This window comes from Pelophylax lessonae (genome assembly GCF_965119305.1).
Source record: "Pelophylax lessonae genome assembly, chromosome: 3".
In the NCBI taxonomy this organism is placed as follows: Eukaryota; Metazoa; Chordata; class Amphibia; order Anura; family Ranidae; genus Pelophylax; species Pelophylax lessonae.
In genome coordinates, this window is record NC_138770.1 from 313,627,718 (window position 1) to 313,651,184 (window position 23,467).

At 44.1% G+C, this 23,467-nt stretch overlaps 1 protein-coding gene across 1 annotated transcript in view; it reads right to left on the reverse strand.

Annotated features, from left to right (window-relative positions):
* Positions 1–23,467, reverse strand: part of ARMC9 (armadillo repeat containing 9) — a 272,464-nt gene that overhangs the window by 100,812 nt on the left and 148,185 nt on the right. The window contains exons 11-12 of the mRNA XM_082251375.1: positions 13,898–14,009; positions 10,050–10,142 (exon numbers count right to left, since the gene is read on the reverse strand). Of these exons, the coding sequence (XP_082107501.1) occupies positions 10,050–10,142; positions 13,898–14,009 (205 nt within the window). The remainder of the gene's footprint in view (positions 1–10,049; positions 10,143–13,897; positions 14,010–23,467) is intronic.

The following is a 23,467-nucleotide window of genomic DNA, read 5'->3' on the forward strand; positions in this document are numbered from 1 at the left end:
GCCTGGCAGCGCTGCAGCGTAACTTCGGCCTTCCCGCTCACCGCCTCATATGTGACGTGCCCACAAGGTGGAACTCCACCTTGCACATGCTGGAAAGACTGTGCGAGCAGCAGCAGGCCATAGTGGAGTTTCAGCTGCAGCACGCACGCGTGAGTCGCTCTGCGGAACAGCACCACTTCACCACCAATAACTGGGCCTCCATGCGAGACCTGTGTGCCTTGTTGCGCTGTTTTGAGTACTCCACCAACATGGCCAGTGGCAATGACGCCGTTCTCAGCTTAACTATCCCACTTCTATGCCTCCTTGAAAAAACTATTCGGGCGATGATGGAAGAGGATGTGGCACAGGATGAGGAGGAGGAGGAGGATGAAGAGGTAACATTTCCAAGGCTTTCAGGGCAGTCATTCGCAAGGGGCTCCGAGGGTGGGTTCCTGCACACGCAAACGCCAGGGACGCAATTGTCCAGCAGGGGCACAGTTCTGGAGGATGAGGAGGATGAGGAGGAGGAGGAGGAGGAGGAGCTGGAGGAGGAGATGGAACCATGTTCACAGCAGGGTGGCACCCAGGCCAGCTCATGGCCATCACTGGTGCGTGGCTGGGGGGATACAGAGGACACGGACAATACACCTCCCACAGAGGACAGCCTTTCGTTGCCTCTGGGCAGCCTGGCACACATGAGCGATTACATGCTGCAGTGTCTCCACAACGACCGCCGAGTTGCCCACATTCTAACTTGTGCTGATTACTGGGTGGCCACGCTGCTGGATCCCCGTTACAAGGACAACGTACCGTCCTTAATTCACTCACTGGAGCGCGATCGCAAGATGCGCGAGTACAAGCGCACGCTGGTAGACGCCATGCTGCTGGCATTCCCATCTGACAGCGGGGCCACAGTGGAAGCACAAGGCAGAGGAGGAGGAGGAGGAGGTCGCCAACGCAACCAGGGCACCGCCAGCACCTCAGAAGGCAGGGTTAGCATGGCCGAAATGTGGAAAAGCTTTGTCAGCACGCCACAACAAACAGCAGCACCAGCAGCTCAGATGGAACGTCTTAGCAGGAGGCAGCATTTTACCAACATGGTGGAGCAGTATGTGTGCACACGCCTACATGTAGTGAATGACGGGTCTGCCCCCTTCAACTTCTGGGTCTCCAAATTGGGCACATGGCCTGAGCTTGCCCTTTACGCCTTGGAGGTGCTGGCGTGCCCTGCAGCCAGTGTATTATCTGAACGGGTATTTAGCACGGCTGGGGGCGTTATAACAGACAAGCGCAGCCGCCTGTCCAGAGACAATGTGGACAAGCTCACGTTCATTAAAATGAACCAGGCATGGATCCCACGGGACTTTTCCGTACCTTATGCAGAATAGCAATGGATACCGACCTTACCCACCCATTGTTCCATTTTTGCTCTTTCTCACTCTTTTGGGGTGTACCCTCATTTAAAATTTTTGAAAAGAAGCAGTGTTGGCTACCTCGTCCTCCTCCTCAGGGCCAGATTAATGTAGGGGCTATTGGAGCTGCAGCTCCAGGCCCCTACCTTTTATATAGGCCCCGGGTTGGCCATATTCACTGTTACCGCTCTTCTGTCACTTGTAAACACAGAAGTCTGGCTTCTATGCTCGCTTCCCCAGGCAGCACCCTCAGAACCTCCCCACACAGCGTGAAGGCCGGACAAGGAGGGACAGTTGGCGATGCATGGATGTGTTTATGGGCTTCAGAGACAGCATCCCATGTTGAATTAGGCATGCATGGCTGCACCCTTCCTCCTCTGGGTGCATGGCAAGGCACGGCCCTTAAGGCCCTTCAAAATCCTCAGCACCAAGCCCATGATGCTGTTAATCCGGCCCTGGTCCTCCTCCACCGCCGCTTCCACCTACACCGCCCATAGGTGTGCGCAGCCTATTGCATTAAGGTGTGCACCCCAAAGTTGAAATACACATGCATGTGTTTGCCAGCAGGGAGAGTAATGTATCGGGGCCATGTACCTGTAGGCAAGGAGAAATAGAGCAGAGCAGGTCCCAGGGAGATCTTTCCCATCTCCTCACTGGCAATGCTATGTGCCCTAGGTGATTAGGGTGTGCCCAGGCACACCCAGCACACCCTGTGCGCACGCCTATGTCACCGCCACATCCACCACCACCTCAATCTCCCTCCTACTCCATATGGGCCTCGTCCTTCAGAGATGAAGAAGAACATTGTTTTATTTTTCTGTTTTTTTTTGTTGTTTTAAGTTATTTCCCTATCCACATTTGTTTGCAGAGCACTTGCCATGCTCTTAATTACGTTTTGCTGCCATTTGCAGCACTCTAGCCCTTTCCTTTGGTGTTTTAGAGCCATTTTAGTGCCTTAAAGTTCGGGTCCCCATTGACTTCAATGGGGTTCGGTGTCCGGGAAAAGTTCGGTAAAAGTCCGGGACACGGACCCGGACTTTTTTTTAAAGTTCGGCCGAACCCGTCGAACACGGACATCTAGGTGTCCGCTCAACCCTAGTCATTATAAACATTTGTTAAATAGTTGCACAAATTATGTGCAACATAAGCTACAACTACCATCTTTTTATTCTATAGGGTCTCTTCCAGCCAAAAATGCAGATTTTAACATGCATGTAAAAAAAAAAAAAAAAAAAAAATACTTCAGCAGCGGAAGGGGGTAATGAGCTAAACACAGGGGGTTTGTGTGATCCCTGCGCTGTCTGAGGTGATCAGGGATCCCTTGCTGCAGCTCCACTGAGACTGATACTAAAACAGTTAATTGATATAAATATGGGGGTAGTACGAGGTCACGTGACTTCCTCAGGGAGTCACGTGACCTCGTTACGTAACGCGTAGGAGGAGCCCTATACCCGGAAGTGACGTGACGCCAAGGCACGATCTCCACAGCGGCGTTTGTTTTTTATATATGCGGAATATACTTCACCAAAAATGTAAGTGCAATACTGTATACTCAAAATAAACAGTTGGATATACTACACCATGATAAGTCTTTGTTTCTGAGGCACTATAAACACCGGATAAGGAGGATAGGAATAGGAAAGTGAACCGAACTAACATCAATAAGAAGTCCAATATACCGGTTTCATAAAGGGATCAAGGACCCACAGCAAGGCAAGCAGAATGTATTGAAAAGGTTGAACAGATATCAAAGGCATGATTCCCTTGCCTATAAGGTGAGAGGCTAGAGCACATAAAGGTGACACACAGGTGAAGGAGCACACAGTCACTTTTCTTCATCCTTGAAGCACAGACACTAAGAAGATATACTATTCACAAGTTTTAATTTGTATATGGACTATTTATTTCATAAATTGGTCACAGATCGTTTTTTTACCTTTTTATCACAAGCAAGCATGCAGCACTTTATCTGAGCACAGTTTTTTTGTGGATTGAAGATTTTTATTGGATGTGATTTCATTTTATATATTTTTATAAGCACAAATAGGAAGTTATTGGATTTATATTTCATATATATTTTTATAAGCACAAATAGGAAGTTATTGGATTTATATTTCATATATATTTTTATAAGCACAAATAGGAAGTATTTCAATATTTATTGATTGTTACACCCATCTTTGGGACTTACGTCACGCATTTGCACTTTCATTTTATTTATCGATCAGCCTACACACATCTTGGTGATTTACACCACGCACCTGCACTTTCATCTTTTTCCATACTCATTCATCACTTTTAGATACGCTCACCTATATTATATAGAGATATAAGGGTTATCCCTTGAAGCGCACCACTACCCCCATATTTATAATGAGCTAAACACATTCTCAATGCATGAAAGCAAGAGGTGTGCAAAGCCACTGAAAAGCAATCCACTGTGAAAAGCTTTGACGGGCTTGTTTGACAGGCAGTAAAGAAGCACTATGATAAACAATGTTTTCTTGGATAATATGAGTCTGTGTGCACCCCTAACTGTTGGTTTTGCAATTTACGCTGGAGTGGTTGGGGCGGTAAAAATATGTCTCCACTGCGAGTTTTCACCATGCGTCAACTGTACGTGATTTTGTAAAAGGGCTCTAGGGGGCACGCGGTCGCCGAAAGAGTGACTGGACACAGCGGAAGCCAATCAGCAGGTCTGGCGGCTGTGAAGGCCCGCTGGCCATCTGCGAGTGTTCAGGAGAATGACAGAGTGGCGGTCTGCCTGTGTAAACAAGGCAGACTGCTGTTCTGTCAGACAGGAAGAGAGAGATCTTATGTTCCTACTAACAAGGATATCCCTCTTCCTGCAGTCAGTCCATTCCCCCTACAGTTAGAAAGCACTCCCTAGGTGCACACTTAACCCCTTGATCTCCCCTAAAGTTAACTCCTTTCCTGTCAGTGTCATTTATACAGTAACAGTGCATACTTTAAGCACTGATCACTGTATTGGTGTCCATGGTCCCCAAAAAGTGTCACTTAGGGCTTTATCTATTAAAGCTAGAGAGGGCAACATTAGTCACGATTCGGCATATAAACCAATCAGCTTCCAGGTTTTATCGCCAAAGCTTAATTGAACAAGCTGAGGTTAGAAGCTGATTGGTTTGTATGCAGAAATGTAACTCATTTTGCACTCTCCAGCTTTAGTAAATAAACCCCTTAGTGTCAGATTTGTCCGCCTCAATGTCTCAGTCTAGCTAAAAATCACTGAATGCTGCCATTACTAATAAAAACAATAACAAAAAATAAAAAGTCCATAAATCTATCCCATAGTTTGTAAAAGCTATAACTTTTGCGTAAACCAATCAATATATGCTTTTTGGGATTTTTTTTACCAAAAATATGTAGCAGAATACAAATTGGCCTAAACTGATAAAGAAAATTGATTTATATTTTTTTATTGGATGTGTTTTATAGCACAAAGTAAAAAATAAATATTTGTTTTTTGTTTTTTTTCAAAATTGTCGGCCTTTTTTTGTTTATAGCATAAAAAATTAAAAACCCAGGTGATCAAATACCATCAAAAGAAAGACATTTGTGGGGAAAAAATAACCAATTTTATTATGGTACAACGTCGCATGACTGCGCAATTTTCAGTGAAAGCAATGCAGTGCCATATCACAGAAAATGGTCTTGTCATTAAGGGGGGGAAAACCCTCTGGCACTGAAATGGTTTAAACACATAAAAAAAATTAAAAAATGGCCCTGTGGAGCTTTGCACTATAATGTTTTGGTACACACCATATATTTGCAGAGTATGGCAGGCTTATCTGCCAAGTGGTCCCCTCCAGCCATCTCTGCTGTCACAAGTGCTTCCATCTTCCATGATGATGTCACTCCTGTACATGCACATGGGAGTCCAATTATCATGGTACAGAGCAGTGGCCTAAATGTATCAGGCAGGGATGTACAGATTTGATGTGCAGCTGCTCCATCACTTTTACAGACAGTAAAAAGAGCAAGTCAAGCAATAGTAGCAATATTTTTTAACAGCAGTGCATGAGTGGGAATTTGTTTACTCAAGGAGGGCGTAGTCCAATACCCAGGAAGAGAAGAGCAGCATGCCCTGCAATATGTACCAGGCATGGGACGAAGGACAGATTATTTATCAGCCATCCCAACCATTTTACCCCTGAGGAAACCTTAAAATTATTTTATGATCTTGGGAAACCTGTACTAAAACAAATTGTTTAGGGGTCAGTGGGAAAACTTCCCCTTGCATTAGTGGCCATTGAGAAGAATGCCACCCCCCCCCCTTTAGAGATCGCTAAAAAGATCACTGGTGTCATGCTACTGACTCTCCAAATGTGGCATTTGCCCTGGAACTATGCAGGCGCCATCAAATGGGAAGTAAGTCAGCTACAGCTCAAGTAACACCTAGCAACCTCTGGAGGAACCCTTGGGTTCCATGAACACTGGTTGAGAATGGCTGGACAAAATACATTGTACTGCGTGGCACAGTACACTTTGATGCTTTTACCCAGTGTTTTTTTTTTTTGTTTTAGCAATGCCTTATGTATAACATATTTTTTTGAGGACAGATCGGTTTTAAACCCTAACAAATTTGGATGTATACAGTTTTTTTTTCCAATAAAACCATGGAAATAAAAGTAACAAAAATGTATTTTTTTTTTTTTTTAATTAGCATTTGCTAGTAAATTTTCTCAATGCATGCATGTTACGTACCCGCATATATTTACCACAAAACATAACAAAGTCTGCTGATTAAAATCTTACATCAGTGTGACTTTTATGTAACATATTGGAATGGTAAAGCTCAAAGTAAATATACTGAACAAAATTATAAACGCAACACTTGTTTTTGCCCCAATTTTTCATGAGCTGATCTCAAAGGTTTAAGAAAACCAGGATTTATCTGTGAAGAGAACACCTCTCCAAAGTGCCAGACGCCATAGAATGTGAGCACTTGCCCACTCAAGTAGGTTACAATGACGAACTGCAGTCAGGTCAAGACCCCGATGAGGACGACAAGCATGCAGAAGAGCTTCCCTGAGACGGTTTCTGACAGTTTGTGCAGAAATTCTTTGGTTATGCAGACCGATTGTTGCAGCAGCTGTCCGGGTTTCTGGTCTCCGATGATCTTGGAGGTGAAGATGCTGGATGTGGAGGTCCTGGGCTGGTGGGGTTACACGTGGTCTGTGGTTGTGAGGCCAGTTGGATGTACTGCCAAATTGTCTGAAACCCCTTTGGAGACGGCTTATGTTAGAGAAATGAACATTCAATTCACTGGCAACAACTCTGGTGGACATTCCTGCAGTCAGCATGCCAATTGCACGCTCCCTCAAAACTTGCAACAGCTGTGGCATTGTGCTGTGTGATAAAACTGCACATTTTAGAGTGGCCTTTTATTGTGGCCAGCCTAAGGCACACCTGTGCAATAATCATGCTGTCTAATCAGCATCTTGATATGCCACACCTGTAGAGTGGATGGATTATCTCGGCAAAGGAGAAGTGCTCACTAACACAGATTTAGGCTGGCCATACATGTTCAATTTTCTTGTACAATTTTCTGTTAGATTTGCCATAAACCACATAATATGAGGTCAAAGCTAAACAACACTTTCATTTGTATCCAATTAGGCAGGCCTCTGTACTACACAGTTGAAGGTAAATTTCAAGAAAATTGTACAGAAAATTGTAAGAAAATTGTATAATGTATGGCCAGCCTTAGACAGATTTGTGAACAATATTTGAGAGATATAGACCTTTTGTGTACATAGAGATCTTTGAGTTCAGCTCATGAAAAATGGGGGCAAAAACAAGTGTGTTGCTTTTATAATTTTGTTCAGTGTATATTCATTTTACTTTGGGAGAGCTTTAGTCATTTTTTAACTCTACATTGCAAAAAAAAAAAAAAGAAGATTTGCCTAAATTGCTATCGTAACATTAAATCGTTTATTACCCTAAAAAAAAAAAAAAAAAAACATGTTATACAGCACAGTGCTTGTGCTTTGCCATTTGGCCCCCTGTATCACCTAAAAAACCTGACTGATCCTGCCAGTATCTACCCTCCCCCCTGTAAACTGACTATGGTATATCATGGCTGCTGAGCCCTGATACCGTGTTCAGTTTACGTGCCATCGTCATCCGTATCCCTGCACTGTCCTCTCTCCCACTTCCCTCCCTGCCTGTCTGCTCATGTCAGTGCCCACCCCCTTTCCCTCCTGCTCTTATATTTAATATAAAATCATTCCATCCCCACTGTAACATAACAATAGGTGTCCCTGTGCCTGTGTTATAGAAAAAATATGCCGATCTGTACCTATATCAGAGCGGCTCCCAGCAACCACGTGACCGCTTGGCTCTCTCTCCCTCTCCTCTATTCTCCTGCTGATGTCCACGGCAGTGCTCGGCCCCGCCCATTGGAGCTGTCAGCCAGGCAGAGGAGAGAGCCAAGGAGTCAGCTGAGAGCCAAGGAGTCAGCTGAGCGCCAAAAGCCGTGACTTAGGTACAGATCGGCATATTTTTTATATACCACAGGCACAGCGACACTTATTGTTATATTACAGAGGGGATGGGATGATTTCATATCAGTGGCTTAACAACCACTTTAAGTCAGGTTGAGAAGTTAAAACGACAGGGACTTTAATCGCTAAAAATTCAAATTACATTGTGTTCACTTACATGTATATACAGTGAGTAAAAAAAGTATTGAGCACATCAACATTTTTCTAGGAATATATGTTTATTAACTGAAATTCTGAATGTATTTGTTTTGGTTTCTTTATGTATGAATTGCATGGGTTGTTACAGACGTGGTGAAATGTTCATGTCAATAGCACCTTTAGCAATATATTTACCTTGAAAAATGGTGATGCTTTTAATACCTATTTTACCTGCTGTATATATTTATTTATTTTAGGTTTTTTACAATTTGTTTTCTTTGATTCATGGTGGGTTTATATCTGGTCAGTTTTACCTCTTTGTTGCTGTTGGAGAGTTGAGGGGAAATCACCTTAACAGAGCCCCAGATAGCAGTAAAAAAATTGACAGAGGTTGTAACTTTTCCCCATTCTATCGAAATCTAGAAAACAGTTTTCTGCTTGATGTACACTTTATTGGTACTGCAACACACCTCACTGTATCATACATTAACATATCATGGCATAATAAACAAAATTGGCGTAACCCAAAAAGCTACTCTAGGATACACAAGGAAATATATTTTCTGGTGATATTTTAAGCGTGTATAACACATCATAAAATGTTATTTTTCCACCTCCAGAATGTCTCAAAGATAAAGAATTATGCATTATCTAAATAATAATAAACTAAATAAAGTGGTGAAAGCAGAAGTTTTTTTACCCTAATGCATTCTACGTATTAAGGTTAAAAACCTTCCAGTTGCAGCTCCCCATAACCTCCCTCCCCTCTGTACTTACCTGCGCCTCATCACGGTCCAGTGATGTGCATGAGAGCAGCATCTCTCCCGCGTTTCTCCCTCCTCATTGGCTCACATAGCCAATTGCAGCCAGTGAGCCAATGAGGAGAGAGTGGGGGCGGGGCGGGACAGGGCTGAGCCACGCTCTGTTTGTGAATGCACAGTGTCCATTTACAGGAGCATGGCTCGGGAGCGAGCCTGCTTGAGTGTCCCCATATAAAGAGGCTTGCTATTGGGGGCATTCAGCCGGGGGCAGAGGAGCCAGGACCATAGGCAGGGGGACCCAGACGAGGAATGGGTCTGCAGAAAGCAGGTATGTATAACATGTTTGCTATTATTTATTTATTTTTTTATTAAAACTTTTAGAATCACTTTAAATTCATGGCAAACTGCAAAGCACTGAGATGAAATACACATATGAGGGATCATTTACCTGCAACAGGATTAGTATTTGTCTATACAGTCCTGCAGGGCAGGAGACCCGATTTTCCTTTGCTTTTGGTAAACACTAGTTATGTCCTTCTCCCAGCCTGTGACTGGAAGATGAGGAGACAAACTTACTGATGGGCTCTCGGTCATTCTGCTTTCTTCTCATTAGTACTTAGCATATTAGTTCTGTTCTGTTGTACATGGATTACAAGAGGCTGATATAAGATGAAATTAAGGTACTTACACTGCTTGCATTTAAAAGAAACGCAATGGTGTATTGTGCACCTTTTATATCTGCTAAAATTCAGCTTCAATTTTCCTTTTAACAAAAATCTCGTTGTGATGTAGGAGCGTGGAACCTTATGGGGATGGGTTATAATGTAACGGGTGGTTTGCAGTCCTAGAGGCTTCTCACAAGCAAATGTGGGTCGTGCAAGACCCCAAAGGAGTTTACTAGAATTTTCGAAAAGGTAGAAGCGCCACACTAGCTTGTATAGTAATTTAAAAGGTTTTATTTTGCACAAGCCAATGTGTTTTGGGGGCTCGGCACATCCTCTTCATCAGGGCTAAAAACTAGACAATAGAGAAAATACAAAAACTACCTAAAAACGTGTTAAAAGCTCTATATGTATAAAAGTAAAAATACTGCAATGCATTCACCACACACTACTGCTCAAATAAGTATAATAAAAACTAAAAGTCATCAAAACAATGCAAAAACAAAAAAAAAAAAAAAAAAAAAAAAGAGAATTGCCATTCTGTAAGATAGATAGTGGAGTGTTGCTTACCTGTCCATTTTGGTAGCAGTCCAATAGATCATTTGTGATATATGCTTGTAAGACTGTGTCCCTCTGTTCTCCCGGCTGGGATCGAGTAAATCGCTGAAATCAAAAGAGATATAAAACAACCCAGTTTATGTTAAAATGTTGGAATAAATAATTTTCAGAAAAATATTGCAGTTGCCATTGCTGACATCCTTCTGAAATACTAGTCTTCAATAGTTTCCTAAACATACACTGAGAAAAAAGGCCAGGGAGCTTGCACTTCAGAAAGAATTTAGCAGTTGGCAAACTAAGTGGAGCCCAGTAAAGGCTTCCTTTAAAGTGTCACTAAAGCCACATCATGAAAAAAACTATCAGTAAATGCTATATTACATTCTGTTCGTACTCAGTCACTATGAGATCCATTTTCTGTGTTTTCCAAAAAACCTGGTTGATCCCACTGTTCTCCATCTCCCCCCCTTCTGTTCATGTCCCTAAATCAGCTGGGAATTTTGCAGCTATGGTGGCAACTCTGCACATGCTCAGCTTTCAGTGACTTTCTATGCTGAGCATTTCCTCCCTATCACATCTGAGCAGCCCATGGGACTATAGTCACACATGTAGGCGTATACACTGTGGTAAATGTCAGCCCACTCCCTCTCTCCTTCTCCATGCCCACTAACCAGCTAAACACAATGGGGACAGGATATTACATGAAGATTAATGGTGGCTTCACCTCCCTCTTATTCTAAGACACAGGTTGGAGGGGTGTGACACGCCTGTGACTGGCAGAAATCTACCCACACCATGTTATATATTTGAAATAAAATCTTTTTTTATTTTGTGGAAATATTTGTATGACAATTTAAAATAGTTTATTGACATTCTTTCTTTATTTTTACTCTGCATTCTAAAGGCTGTTTTTTTTTATTTTGAACATGTGACCAGCAGCAGAGGAGTAGAAGCTCCTCCTGCTTATGTTTTCCTGCAGACAGGCTGGCGAAGATCTGGATCGCGCGACAGCTGTATATGAATTAGGAAAAAGGTACTTGTTTTTTTTAATTACAATAATTACAGTGCCATCATCCATTAACAGAAATAGAAGGAACAATGTAAATTACACAGTTTGTGCTCAGCATCCCTTTAAAAAGAAGAGAAAATAAAACACACAACAACTCAGGTACTTCGGACAGCTGGATATCTGAAACATTGAAACTTCAAGGGATGAAACAGTTTATTTTACATAATTGAGGTAGACATTTTTGCAGCCTGAATTAACCATTAGTCTTCCAAGTCATTAGTAGTAAGTAACACCACTGCAGTACATGCAATTTTGATCTGAATTGTTGACCTTCTTGCCTAAAAATGACAATTTTTACGAGGGCTTAATATATAGAAGAGCTGCTACAGCTGGTATGTCAAGTGTCCGACTACACTTCATATAAATCCTTCTGGGCACTGTAGATGGGTCAGGTTCAGTACACACACACAAGATGTCGGCTGGGTCTCTAATGTGCAACTGTACATTATGTGCTATGGGGCAACTTCAAGACTGTTTTTTTTTTTTAGTAATTGCTATATATGCACCAGTGTTGGTATTTTCTAAATTAAAATGGCCATAAACAATTAACATTTTGGCAGCTTCTTCTGAATCTAAACCCTGTTCAACATATTTCAACTGATTTCAAATGGCCAGGTGGTCCATCAGAACACAATAGTCAGCAATGGGAAATGTGTTCAACTACACTTATTAGCATGGATGTGCAGACTTGATTCTTTACATGTAGAGCAAGCTTTAACTGGGACGACAGGTGTACCGCAATTGTTTGTGATTCATCAGGCGACAATCGCAGCAAATCGCGCTGAGATTTCAGTGCTATTACAAATAATGCTGATTGTAAGGGCGTCCCGTGATTTGCGGCGATCTGGAATCCAGAACACCATAGTGTGAACGGGGCCTTACAGGGAGGCAATTTTATTAAATTATTAGAAAAAGGTTTTAGCTTGTCATGTTTTGATAACAAGTAGGCTCCAAATGTCAGTAAATTTTGTATGAAATTTTTTTTTTTTCCATACTTATTTTTTTATTTATTGTTATTTATGTTTAATTTTATTTAAAGCGGTAGTATACTCATTTTTTTTACTACTACAATAATAAGGCTTACCTGTAGGTACAATTAATATCTCCTAAACCTGCACGGTTTAGGAGATATTTGCCCTGCATGCAACCGCTGACGCAAGCGGCGCATGCATTCTGAAGGTCCAGCCGGGTCACACTTGTGGGATGCGGGAAGGCTACGAATTTGCAGCCTTTTCCCGCATCGCAAACGCACATCTGGCAGTTCACACTGCCATATGCGATACGCAGGGGGTGTCAATGAAATGTTAACGACACCCCCAGTTTGATCGCATATCGCAGTGCGATCTGACAGTTCGCACAGGATCGGATCGTACAAGTGTGAACCACTGTGCGATCCGATCCTGATGCGGCTGAAAAGAAGGGTCATGTGTGACTTTTGTGCGGGTGCAGTGCGAATTCAGCCATACAAAGTGTATGGCTGAATTCGCACTGCACATCCGATCGCATGTAATGAAGGAGCAGTGCGCTCCGATATTACATGCGATTGCCACACACGCTATAGTGTGAACCGGCGCTTAGAGTTCCTTTCCGGCTACTTGCCGGAAAGTGACTCCCGCGCGCTGGAAAGTGACTCTGATGAAGGAGCCACGCATGCTCCGAAACATGTTACTGCCCATCCGCATCTGACACTGGCCGCGTGCCTTCCAGCGTCGTTACCAGAAGCCCTACCACGCTGGAAAGTGCGATTAGTGCGATTATTGCACGCCGACACAAGCAGCTTCCTGGACACTGGATACCTGAGTATCGGTTCCTCTTTCTCACATGCTATTGGTCGATCCCAGGTTTTTCTCTTGACCTTCATTAAAAGGAACTTTTTGTAAGTGTTTTTAACCCTTTGATGTCATAATAAACGGTCAATACTGCACTTAGAGGCGCCTTGTTTTCTTCTACATTTCTACAGAGCCGCTTCTCCTCTCAAGTGCTGCCCGAGTGCACGCTGATCTAAATCACCCTCTGAATCCAGGGCTCAACCCCACGGAAGCACCCATATTTTTTCCCTTTTCTTATCATGTGTGTCCATGTACATTAGGAAGTTTATTCTCGTATTTTAAGCTCAGCGTTTAAAGGCAGAAAAAAATCTTTCTGGTTTGCGTTTTTTAGAGGAGTTTTCCGTCAGAAAAAAAATGCTAAAACGTGGCCAAACACGCCTAAACGTGCATACAAAAAATCCCCATTATGAGCGTTTTTTTTTTTTTTTCAGCCAAGAGAACTGGCGTTTTTTTTAACCCAGTGTGCATGGACCCTGAAAGGGTTTGTTATATTTCTTTGATAAATATTGATGATTTTAAAAATTCTGGGCCACTCTGTGTCTAGTGCTCCCTTTTAGAGTTATCTTAAGAGAAGCAATTAAATCTCCCATGGCTTATTTTAGGAATACAGAAATGTAGACTTTATGTTGTGGAGATGGAAGAATAGGTGGGTCCAAGTAGTTTAGCAAGAGAAAACAAGGCAGGTTCAGAACACTCAGTCCTTCAAAATGCTGTGTGTTGTCAGCCCAAAGCAGGACTTAGTAGCGGAGGGTCTTTCTGGCAGATCAGCCAGCTTTTTTGTAGTATTTGCAGGGTCTTTATGTGGATAAAACCTATAAAAATGTGCATGTACTATAGAGATGTGCTGCATTTTTTTTTTTTGCCCTAACATACACTTTAGGAAACTGCAACACTGTATCAAGAATCTCTAAAGGGAATACAAACCAATCACCATGTAGGGATAGCTGGTTACATGTGATACATACCCAGCGCAAAGCTTGCAGTATCAATGCTTTCAGGTGGTCATTACCATACACCAAATCTTTCTTCAACTTCTCATAGTCTAAAGAAGGTAACAAGGGCACCTCCAGAGGCTTCCTGCAAAAAAAAACTGACAATTACAGGAGAAACATTTTTTCATCTCTCTACAAAGACCAAATTCCTAAAATAACTATATAATAACATACTAATTTAGAACATGCATATGTAAAGACCTTATTGCCTTGTCAAACTAGTAACTACACTTGTAGTAGCTACCAACCTCTCCCCTTTTTTCCCCTGGCAATCTGTAGATAGCTACTGAGACACCATATTAGCTGACTACAATTCTTGTCTATGTAGCTACAAATTATTAATGTGCTATGATCATTGACAGCTGCATTGGAAACCTGATTGGCTAGAGAAGCTGGGGATCCTGTAGATAGCACCTCATGTTGCAGATAGTTCTTTATTCAGCAACTAGGCTACAAATCGCTAAACCTGCTAGAACCAAAACCATTCAATGACTGCAGTCCTTTTTTTATCTAGTAACAAAACGGTTAGGGGGGTATAGGGACAAGTTCCACTCACTAATGTGGCAAATGTATTTGTACTAGTAAAATTGCAAATTTGACAAAAAAGCAACACCATAACACAGACCCAAATATTTTTTTTTTATTTTTTGCGCTATAAACAAAAAATTTTGAAAAAAAAAAAAAAATTATATATATATATATATATATATATATATATATACACACACATATATATATATATATATATATATATTATATATATATATATATATATATATATATATATATATATATATATACATACACACACACACACACACACACACACACACACACACATATATATATATATATATATATATATATATATATTTCACATTCTGCTATATGACTTTCCAAAAAAAAAATTAAAAATCAAAAATTTTTAACTATTTAGGCCAATATTTGTTTTTTGCTACATATTTTTGGTGAAAAAATAAATAAATAAAAAAATTGCAATAAGCGTATTTTGATTGGTTTGCGCAAAAGTTATCGCGTCTACAAACTACGGGAAAGACTTATGTCATTTTTATTTATTGTGTTACTATTTTTGGCGGCGATCTGCGATTTTTAGCGGGACTGCGACATCGCGGCAGACAGATCGGACCCCTGACATTTTTGACACTTTTGGGGGGACCAGTGGCATTACTACAGTAATCAGTGCTAAAAATATGCACTGTTACAGTAATAAAGGCACTGGCAGGGAAGGGATTAACAAGTGGTGAATCAAGGGGTTAAATGTGAGCCTAGGGCAGTGATTCTAACTTTAAGGGGGCGGGGCTTGTGAAATGATCACAGAGACCTGTGATCCTACATAGCAGGATCACAGGCACTCTGTGATCATTCCAGAGTGAAGAACGGTCAGCTGTGTTTACAATAGCTGCCCGTCCTTCTCTCTCAGCGGGGAGCAATCGCGCGTGCCAGGCACTAATCAGAGCCGCCTGCCCCATGCATCGGAGTCCCCGCTGCCGAGTGGGGGCGGGAGTGTGCTGCCGTAAGTGCGTGATCGCCCCCTAGCTGCAGGCGTGGGACCGACGTATACCTACGTCAGTTCGCACAGGAGGGGCTGCCTGCCGCAGTGTAACTGCGGCGTGCGGTCCTTAACCGGGTAAGGTATCTACTATTGGTGTTGCTAATGCTTTTAACACAATGTACAGAATTAAAGTAGATTTAAACCCATTTACAATAATCTCATGTAGGTTTTAACATGCTAATATAACTTTCAAAAATCACTTCCAATCATTAAAAAATGCATGTCTGGGTAGGTAAAAAAACAAAAAAAAAACAAACACAAACACGTACACAGTACATCACTGCAATACATTTTTCCATGCCTTATCTCTTTACAAACACTGCATGTATAGATAAATTGCTGTTAATCCTGTCAGAAATCCAGTGAGCACCTAACTTCCTGTAGTGAGCCAACAACACTGCCTCTTTCTGCACAGAAGTCCCAAGCAGTATATTAAGCCCTGCCTGGGTTCTCCCCTAATGGACTACAAAAAAAACTCTTCCTCTCCATAACAGTAGTGGGGAGATAAGTCTATTAGGAGAACAATCAAGCAGAGCTGACAACAATGCTTGGAATTTCTATGGAACAGGGACAGTGTTGTTGTCTCACTACTGGAAGCTCATTGGATTTCTGGCAGGTTTAACAGGTGTTTCATTGTACCAGCAGTATTTCAAAAGAGAAAAAATAGTTTCCATTAGTTTCAGTATGTTCTTACTGAATATATACACGTGTCAAGGTACCAAGTTGAGTATCTTTTTCTGGAGATCTTGTACTAAGAATGAAAGTGACATTTATGAAGGTTTGCAGTTTTACATTGTTACAGTATAACATTAACAACTATTGGTGGCACAACACAGGTTGGATATTAGTTGTATGGCCCTGTAAAGTACTTTTTATGTTTAAAATCAAACTGAAAGTGTGCATGTACAGATATGTTTTTTTTTTTTGCCCGTACACACTTAAAAAAATTGGCTTTTTGTCTTACCGTAAAATCCTTTTCTCTGAAGTTCATTGACGGACGCAGTCTCTGTTCTTCATAACAGTCGGGTTATACTGCCCCCTACAGGAGTAGGACACTAGGCAGAAGAAAAGTTCTGGCTATGCCTATGGGCAGTCCCAAGAGGTATACTCCCCCTCTCGGCTATAGGATGTCAGTTTTGTAACAAAACAGTGTCAGAGAAAATACCAACCCAACTCAAAATAGAGAAAACTTCAGAGAAAAGGATTTTACGGTAAGACAAAAATCCAATTTTTTCTACAGTTCATTGACAGACGATGACTGTTTTTCATAACAGTAGGGATGTCCCAAATCAGTGCCATAAAAATGAGGGGTGGGAACAGCAGAAAAGAATTCCCCAAGGCTGAACCATAGCCAACCAGGCAACATAGAACTCATCAGAACAACAAGATGAGACCCACATGAAAAAGAAAAAAACAACATTAAACACCCTCAAGGGAGACTAAAAACACTCTTAAACGGAAAGCCTGCAAAACTTTGCGGCCAAAGGAGGCATATGCAGATGCCAGCACATCCACCTTGTTAAACTTTGTAAAGGTATGAACAGACGACCAGGTAGCCACTTTGCAAACCTGAACCACAGATGCCTGATGGCGAAAGGCCCAGGAAGCACCAAGCGCCCGAGTAGAATGAGCCTTAACAGGGAAAGGTGGAACAGGACCCTTAACCGGTTGCCGACTGCACACAGTATATTTACTGCGGCAGTCAGCCCCGGCCAGGCAGAGTAACGTAGGTCTACGTCGCTCGCCTGTCACTGGGATTGGAGCCAATAGCGGGCGAGCGCACGCCCGCTGAGGCGCGCGCCCGCCTCGGCTCGTTCAGGGAGGAGTGCGGGCGTGTGACTGGCGGACCCGATGTCCGCCGGTCACTCGCGGATCGTCGGTACAGCGGGAGAAAGGCAGAGCGGCTTATGTAAACAAGCCGCCTGTCATTCTCCCCTGTGTAAAAATGAAGATCAGACGGTTCTACTATGTAGAACCGTTGATCTTTGTTTTCACACCAATAGCCATGTCCCACTACAGTTAGAAGCACACCCTAGGACACACTTAACCCCTCCCTGTCCAATACAGTTAACCCCTTCCCTGCCAGTGTCATTTTTGCAGTAACAGTGCATATATATAGCACTGATTACTGCAGTAATGTCACTGGTACCCCCAAAAGTGTAAAAAATGTCAGTCAAGGGTCCGATCTGTCTGCCGCAATGTCGCAGTACCGCAAAAAAAAAAAATCGCAGATTGCCGCCATTACTCGTTAAAAAAAAAAAACACCAAAAATGACAAAAATCTTTCCCTTTGTTAGTAAACGCGATAACTTTTGCGCAAACCAATCAAAATACGCTTTTTGCGATTTTTTTTACCAAACATATGTAGCATAAAACAATTTGGCCGAAAATGTTAAAAAATTTTGATTTTTAAATTTTTTTGGGGGAATTTCATATAAAAAAAAAGTGAAAATATTGTTATTTTTGCAAAAATTACGCTCTATTTTTGTTTATAGCGCATGATCAAAAAATCGCACAGGTGATCAAATACCACCAAAAGAAAGAAAAAGAAGCTCTGTTTGTGGGAAAAAAAAGGACGTGAAATTCGTTTAGGTACAGCGTCGCACGACCGCGCAATTGTCCATTAAATTTACGCAGTAAAAAAAAAAAAAAAAAAAAAAATCGCAAAAAAACCCCTGGTCAGGAAGGGGGTAAAATCTTCCGGGGCTTAAGTGGTTAATTGAATAAGCCTGCACAACTGTCTGTCTAATCCATCTGGAAATAGTCGCAGAAGATGCAGGCAGCCCTTTCTTTGGTCCATCCGTGAGTACAAAGAGCAAATCTGACATTTGAAAAGACTCCGTAGTCGCCAAGTACACCCTGATTGGCCGAACCACATCCAAAGTATGCAGTTCAAATTCCTTAGGATGTTTAGGCTTAGGACACAAGGAGGGTAGCACAATGTCCTCATTTAAGTGGAAACTGGAAACCACCTTTGGAAGGAAGGACGGATCCGGACGAAGCACCACTTTATCCCTGTGAACCCCCAGATAGAGAGGACAGGACAACGCCGCCAGTTCCGACACCCTGCGCACAGAAGTAATAACCAAGAAAAAGGCCACCTTCTGGGATAAGGTAAGCATATCTCCTGAATATTTTCAAAAGGAGGTTTCTGGAGAACCGACAGCACCAAATTAAGGTCCCAAGGTGGCAACAGAGGTCGCACCGGCGGTGCCAAGTGTTGCACCCCCTGGATAAAGTCACGTACCAGGGAAAAAATTGCCAATGCCAAAACCTGAACCTTTATAGTACTCAAGGCCAATTTTTGATCAACTCTCCGTTGAAGGAAGGCCAAGATCCGAGCCACCGAGTAATGCCCCGTACACACGTGCAGATTATCTGAAGACTTTTGTCTTCAGATTTACCTTTTCTATGTAGTGCAAGGGCCTGCCGGATTGCATACAAATTGAAAGTGTTTAGCTTTGACCTCATATTATATGGTTTTGGCAAGTCTGCAGACAAAAGTCTTCAGATAATCTGCACGTGTGTACGGGGCATAAGAGTGAGGGGAACCCCAAGAGACTCACACCACGCAATATAAGACTTCCATGTACGATGATAGATCTTTCTAGAAGTTGCTTTTCTCACTTTAAGCAGAGTGGGGATCACTGAAGCAGACAATCCCCTGTCCTCCAGCACCTGGTTTTCAACAGCCAAGCCATCAAAGCCAGCGACTGTAAAGCAGGATGGAAGATTGGCCCTTGAGACAGTATATCTTCCCTGAGAGGAAGCCTCCAAGGATGTCTGCGACTAGCCTGACAAGGTCGGCGTACCAAGCTCGGCGAGGCCAGTCCAGAGCCAAAAGGATGACCGGAATCCCTTCCGCCTCGATCCTGCGAAGAGGTTTTGGCAGCAACTTTAGAGAAGGAAAGGCATACATCAGCTGATACTGATCCTATGGAGCCACCAGCACATCTGTGGCGTCTGCCAGAGGGTCCCGAGAGTGGGCCACAAACCTCTGTACTTTCCTGTTGAGCGGAAACGCCAACAGATCTACTTCTGGAGTGCCTCAACGAAGGCACAACTGCTGGAACACCTCCAGATGGAGAGACCATTCCCCTTGATCCAAAGTCTGTCGACTGATGTAATCCGCCTGCCAATTTTCCACTCCTGGAATGTGAACAGCGGAGAGAGCCGGAAAAAAGCGTTCCGCCCATTGAAGGATGCCTGCCACCTCCAAGGCCGCAAGGACACTTCTGGTGTCCCCTTGGTGATTGATTTAAGCCACGGCCGTGGCATTGTCCAATTGAATGTGCACTGGACAGCCCTGAAGGTACTACTTCCAGTGGCCCTCAGCTCAAGAACATTGATCGTAACCTGGATTCTTCCAGGGACCAGAAAGCTTGCCGAGAACACCTCCCCACCCGGACAGACTGGCATCCGTGGTGACAACTGTCCAATATAGGGGGGAGGACGGATTTTCCTTGTTTGAGCGCCAGGGACCGAAGCCACCATATCAGGGACCCCCCTGGTCACCTGGCTCAGCTGGATCTGGTTGTCCATGAAATTTGGATCTTTGTTCTATTATAGAAGGATTTCCTTCTGGAGGATTTGGAATTGGAACATAAAGAAACTGTCTCAAAAGGACGACACCATCAGTCCCAGAACTCCCATACAAGTCCAAAGGGACGACCAGTTGCTGGACTGCAATAGCTGAATCGCAGTGTGGAGCTTTTGGAGTTTGTCCGGAGGAAGAAACACCCTGGCTGAGAACGAGTCCAAAGGGTAACGCCACAAACTGATAGTGATCCTCTCCCATGGCAAAACGCAGAAACTGTTGATGTCCTGCACATATTGGGATGTGAAGGTAGGCATCTTCGATGTCTATGGAGGCCAGGAAATCCCCTGATGTAGGAAAGCCACCACTGTGCGAACGGATTCTATCTTGAATTTGTGAACTCGCACAAAGCAATTCAGTGCTTTTAGGTCCAGAATTGGATGCACCTTGCCTTCTTTCTTGGGGACTGTAAATAGGTTTGAGTAAAAGCCATGAAAACTTTCCGAAATCAGAACCGGAACTATTTGTCCTTGTTGTTACAGGTCTTGCACCGCCCCAAAGAGAGCCTGTAAGCGATCCAGGGACAGTCGATTATTGGAAGGGAAGAACCTTACCGGAGGGACGGATCGAAACTCGATCTTGTAACCCAACCGTATGACCTCCTGTACCCACTTGTCTTGTATCTGGGATAGCCACAGGTCCGGGAACTGGCAAAGACACCCCCCCACCCCAGATACGGGTGAGGGCACACCTTCAGGCAAAGGGGTTTTGTCCGCAGGTCTAGAGAAAACCGATTTCCGTTTGCCAGACCAGGGTCGCTTGGAGCCACCCGAGGGGGCCTTGAAGGACTTTGATCACTTATAACTTGACCCTGAGGGTAGAAAAAAAAAAAAAAAAAAACTTGTGTGATAAAAAGGAGGGACCCCAGCTACGACAAGGGTCCTTACCCTTGTTATCCTGTGGGAGAAAGGTACTCTTACCTCCTGTAAGACCATTGATAATGTCATCAAGGGGAGCCTCAAACAGGGGATCACCTTGAAAAAGTAGATCAGACAAGGCCTTCTTTGAGGTCTGATCCGCAGACCAGCGTTTCAGCCAAAGTATAGGGCGAATGACCCCTGCTGTCACCCACAGCCGCGCCAATAGTGGAGCCACATCCAGTGAGGCATCGCAAAGAAATTGCAGCCCCTGAATCAACTGGTCCGTCAGCTCCACAAAGGCAGGGGAGAGATGTTCCCCCTCCAGGTCACGGCGTTGTAACTTAGCCAATTCAGTCAAGGTTTGTGACACAAGGGCAATAGTAAACACCAGTCTTTTTGCAGACCCCGACAGGAAGTACATATTGCGGGCCACAGACGCCGCCTTTCTATGCGCCGGATCCTTAAAGGACGGGGAATCCTCCACTGAAACCATGGTAGCTTTATTCAGTCTGGAGACCGGAGGGTGCACCGTAGGTGGCACAGTCCACTTTTTTTATAAGGGACTCCTCAAAGGTGTAGCATCTAGCAATCCGCTTAGGCACCCCAGGGGGACGCTTTGGGCAGTCCTACTCTTTTTTAACTATGTTGTCAAAATACGCAGGAAAGAGGAAAACCTTTGCTGCTCTGGATGTCTTGTGAGTGCCAAACGTAACCTGTGCCTCAGTTGCATCCTCCATTTTTAGGGTCTCACGCACAGATACAACCAGTGCGCCCACCAGCGTCTTTTCTTGCGCGGTGGCGGAGGGAGAGGTGTCATCCTCACTGTCAGAGGAGACAGGGCCCAAGGTAGTAGACCCGACAGGGAGACCCACATCTGCGGTGGCTGAATCAGATGCAGAACCTGACCCATCAGTTGAGGAAGGGCTAGGCGGGGGGGGGGGGGGTGCGTTTTTTGGTACTTCGCCTCTTAAAGGCCACCTCCAGCCGGGACACAAAAGATTCCAGGACCGCTAACATTGCATCTATGGATGGCTGGGATCTGGAGGCCTCCGAGAGGGGGTCAGGTGGGTAAACGCATTCCACAGGGTCCATGTCACACCAGGGGAACCCACAGAAAAAGTTTGAAAATAAACTTTTTTTTTTTTTTAAGGAACGTCCCGCCACGCTAAATTGCCACCAAGATGTCAGGCACAAAGCACTGGAGACCCTCAGCAGAGAGAAAGGAGAGAGAGACCCCCCAGACTCACCAACCGCACCAAAGATGCACCAGGGAGGCCCAGGATGTCTGTACAGCACGTGTCTGCAGCGATCTTGATCAGAAGACAAAAAACCTGAGTGTCAGTACTAGGGTATAGGGAGGGGCTCCATCTCCAAAAGAAAAACGCCTCTAGGGACTCAAAAAACATGGCTGCCATTGATTTTCAATGGGGATCCACCGCAAAATAGCCGCTGGGCTACAGAAACATGGCAGCGGATCTTATGCAGCACATGGGCTACAAGAAAATGGCGGCCCTGCGGAGCTTCTGGGGGCCCCCGCGGGGACCCCCAAGCCTAGTGGATGGGATTGACAGGATAGGGGGCCCTGGTAGTGACAGGTGAGTTCCCCCTGCACAATCAATCGTCCGGTCGCCGGCGGCGCACCCCCCCCGCCCCCATTATCGGCATTACGCCCGGTCCCAGCCACCAGGGTTAGCTGTAAGTGCCCCATATCCCCAGTAGGTGAGGGGAGGAGTGGGGAAGGGGGACAGGTAAGGGGGGTCGTGACAGGATAGAGGGGAATCCCGGGGGTCCGACCTTCCTAGGGAGGGGACCGCGTCCACGCCAAAACCCTCCAGGGGGAGAGGGGGGAACAATTACTCACCATACCTGGAACAGGCGGGGGCGCCATCTCCTGACAGAACCCCTCTCCACCAAAGTGGGGGGGCTGTCGGCCAATAGGAACGCTGCAACTCGGGCCTAGACCTGGTTGCGTGCGACCTGGTGAGGCGTTTAACTCGCAAGGCCAGTCCCTGTTCGGAGGGACTATGTGGCGGCTGACCTAGCGCGGAGCTGGGGTCTGTGTGCGCTCGCTGGCCGACTGGGTTGACCACTGGATCTATATATCCAGCCCATCGCCCAAATCCGGCTTAGTTGCTTGTAGATCTGACAGGAAAAAAATCCCTAGAAAAAAACTTTTTGCCAGTACCACAGCTCCCAGCAAGGAACTAGGTCCTTATTCCTGACTAGGCCGATTAAATGGACATCTTATAGCAGAGAGGGGGAGTATACCTCCTGGGACTGCCCATAGGCATAGCCAGAACTTTTTTTCTGCCTAGTGTCCTACTCCTGTAGGGGGCAGTATAACCCTACTGTTATGACTGTGTCTGTCAATGAACGATAGAGAAAGTATTATTTTTCTATACATCCCATGCTGCATGGAATTGTGTACATCTTCCTATTAAGTATGCTGAATGTTTTTCATCTTGTGAAAAAATCCAGAAAAACACATGATACAAAATGGTATAAATGGAGTTG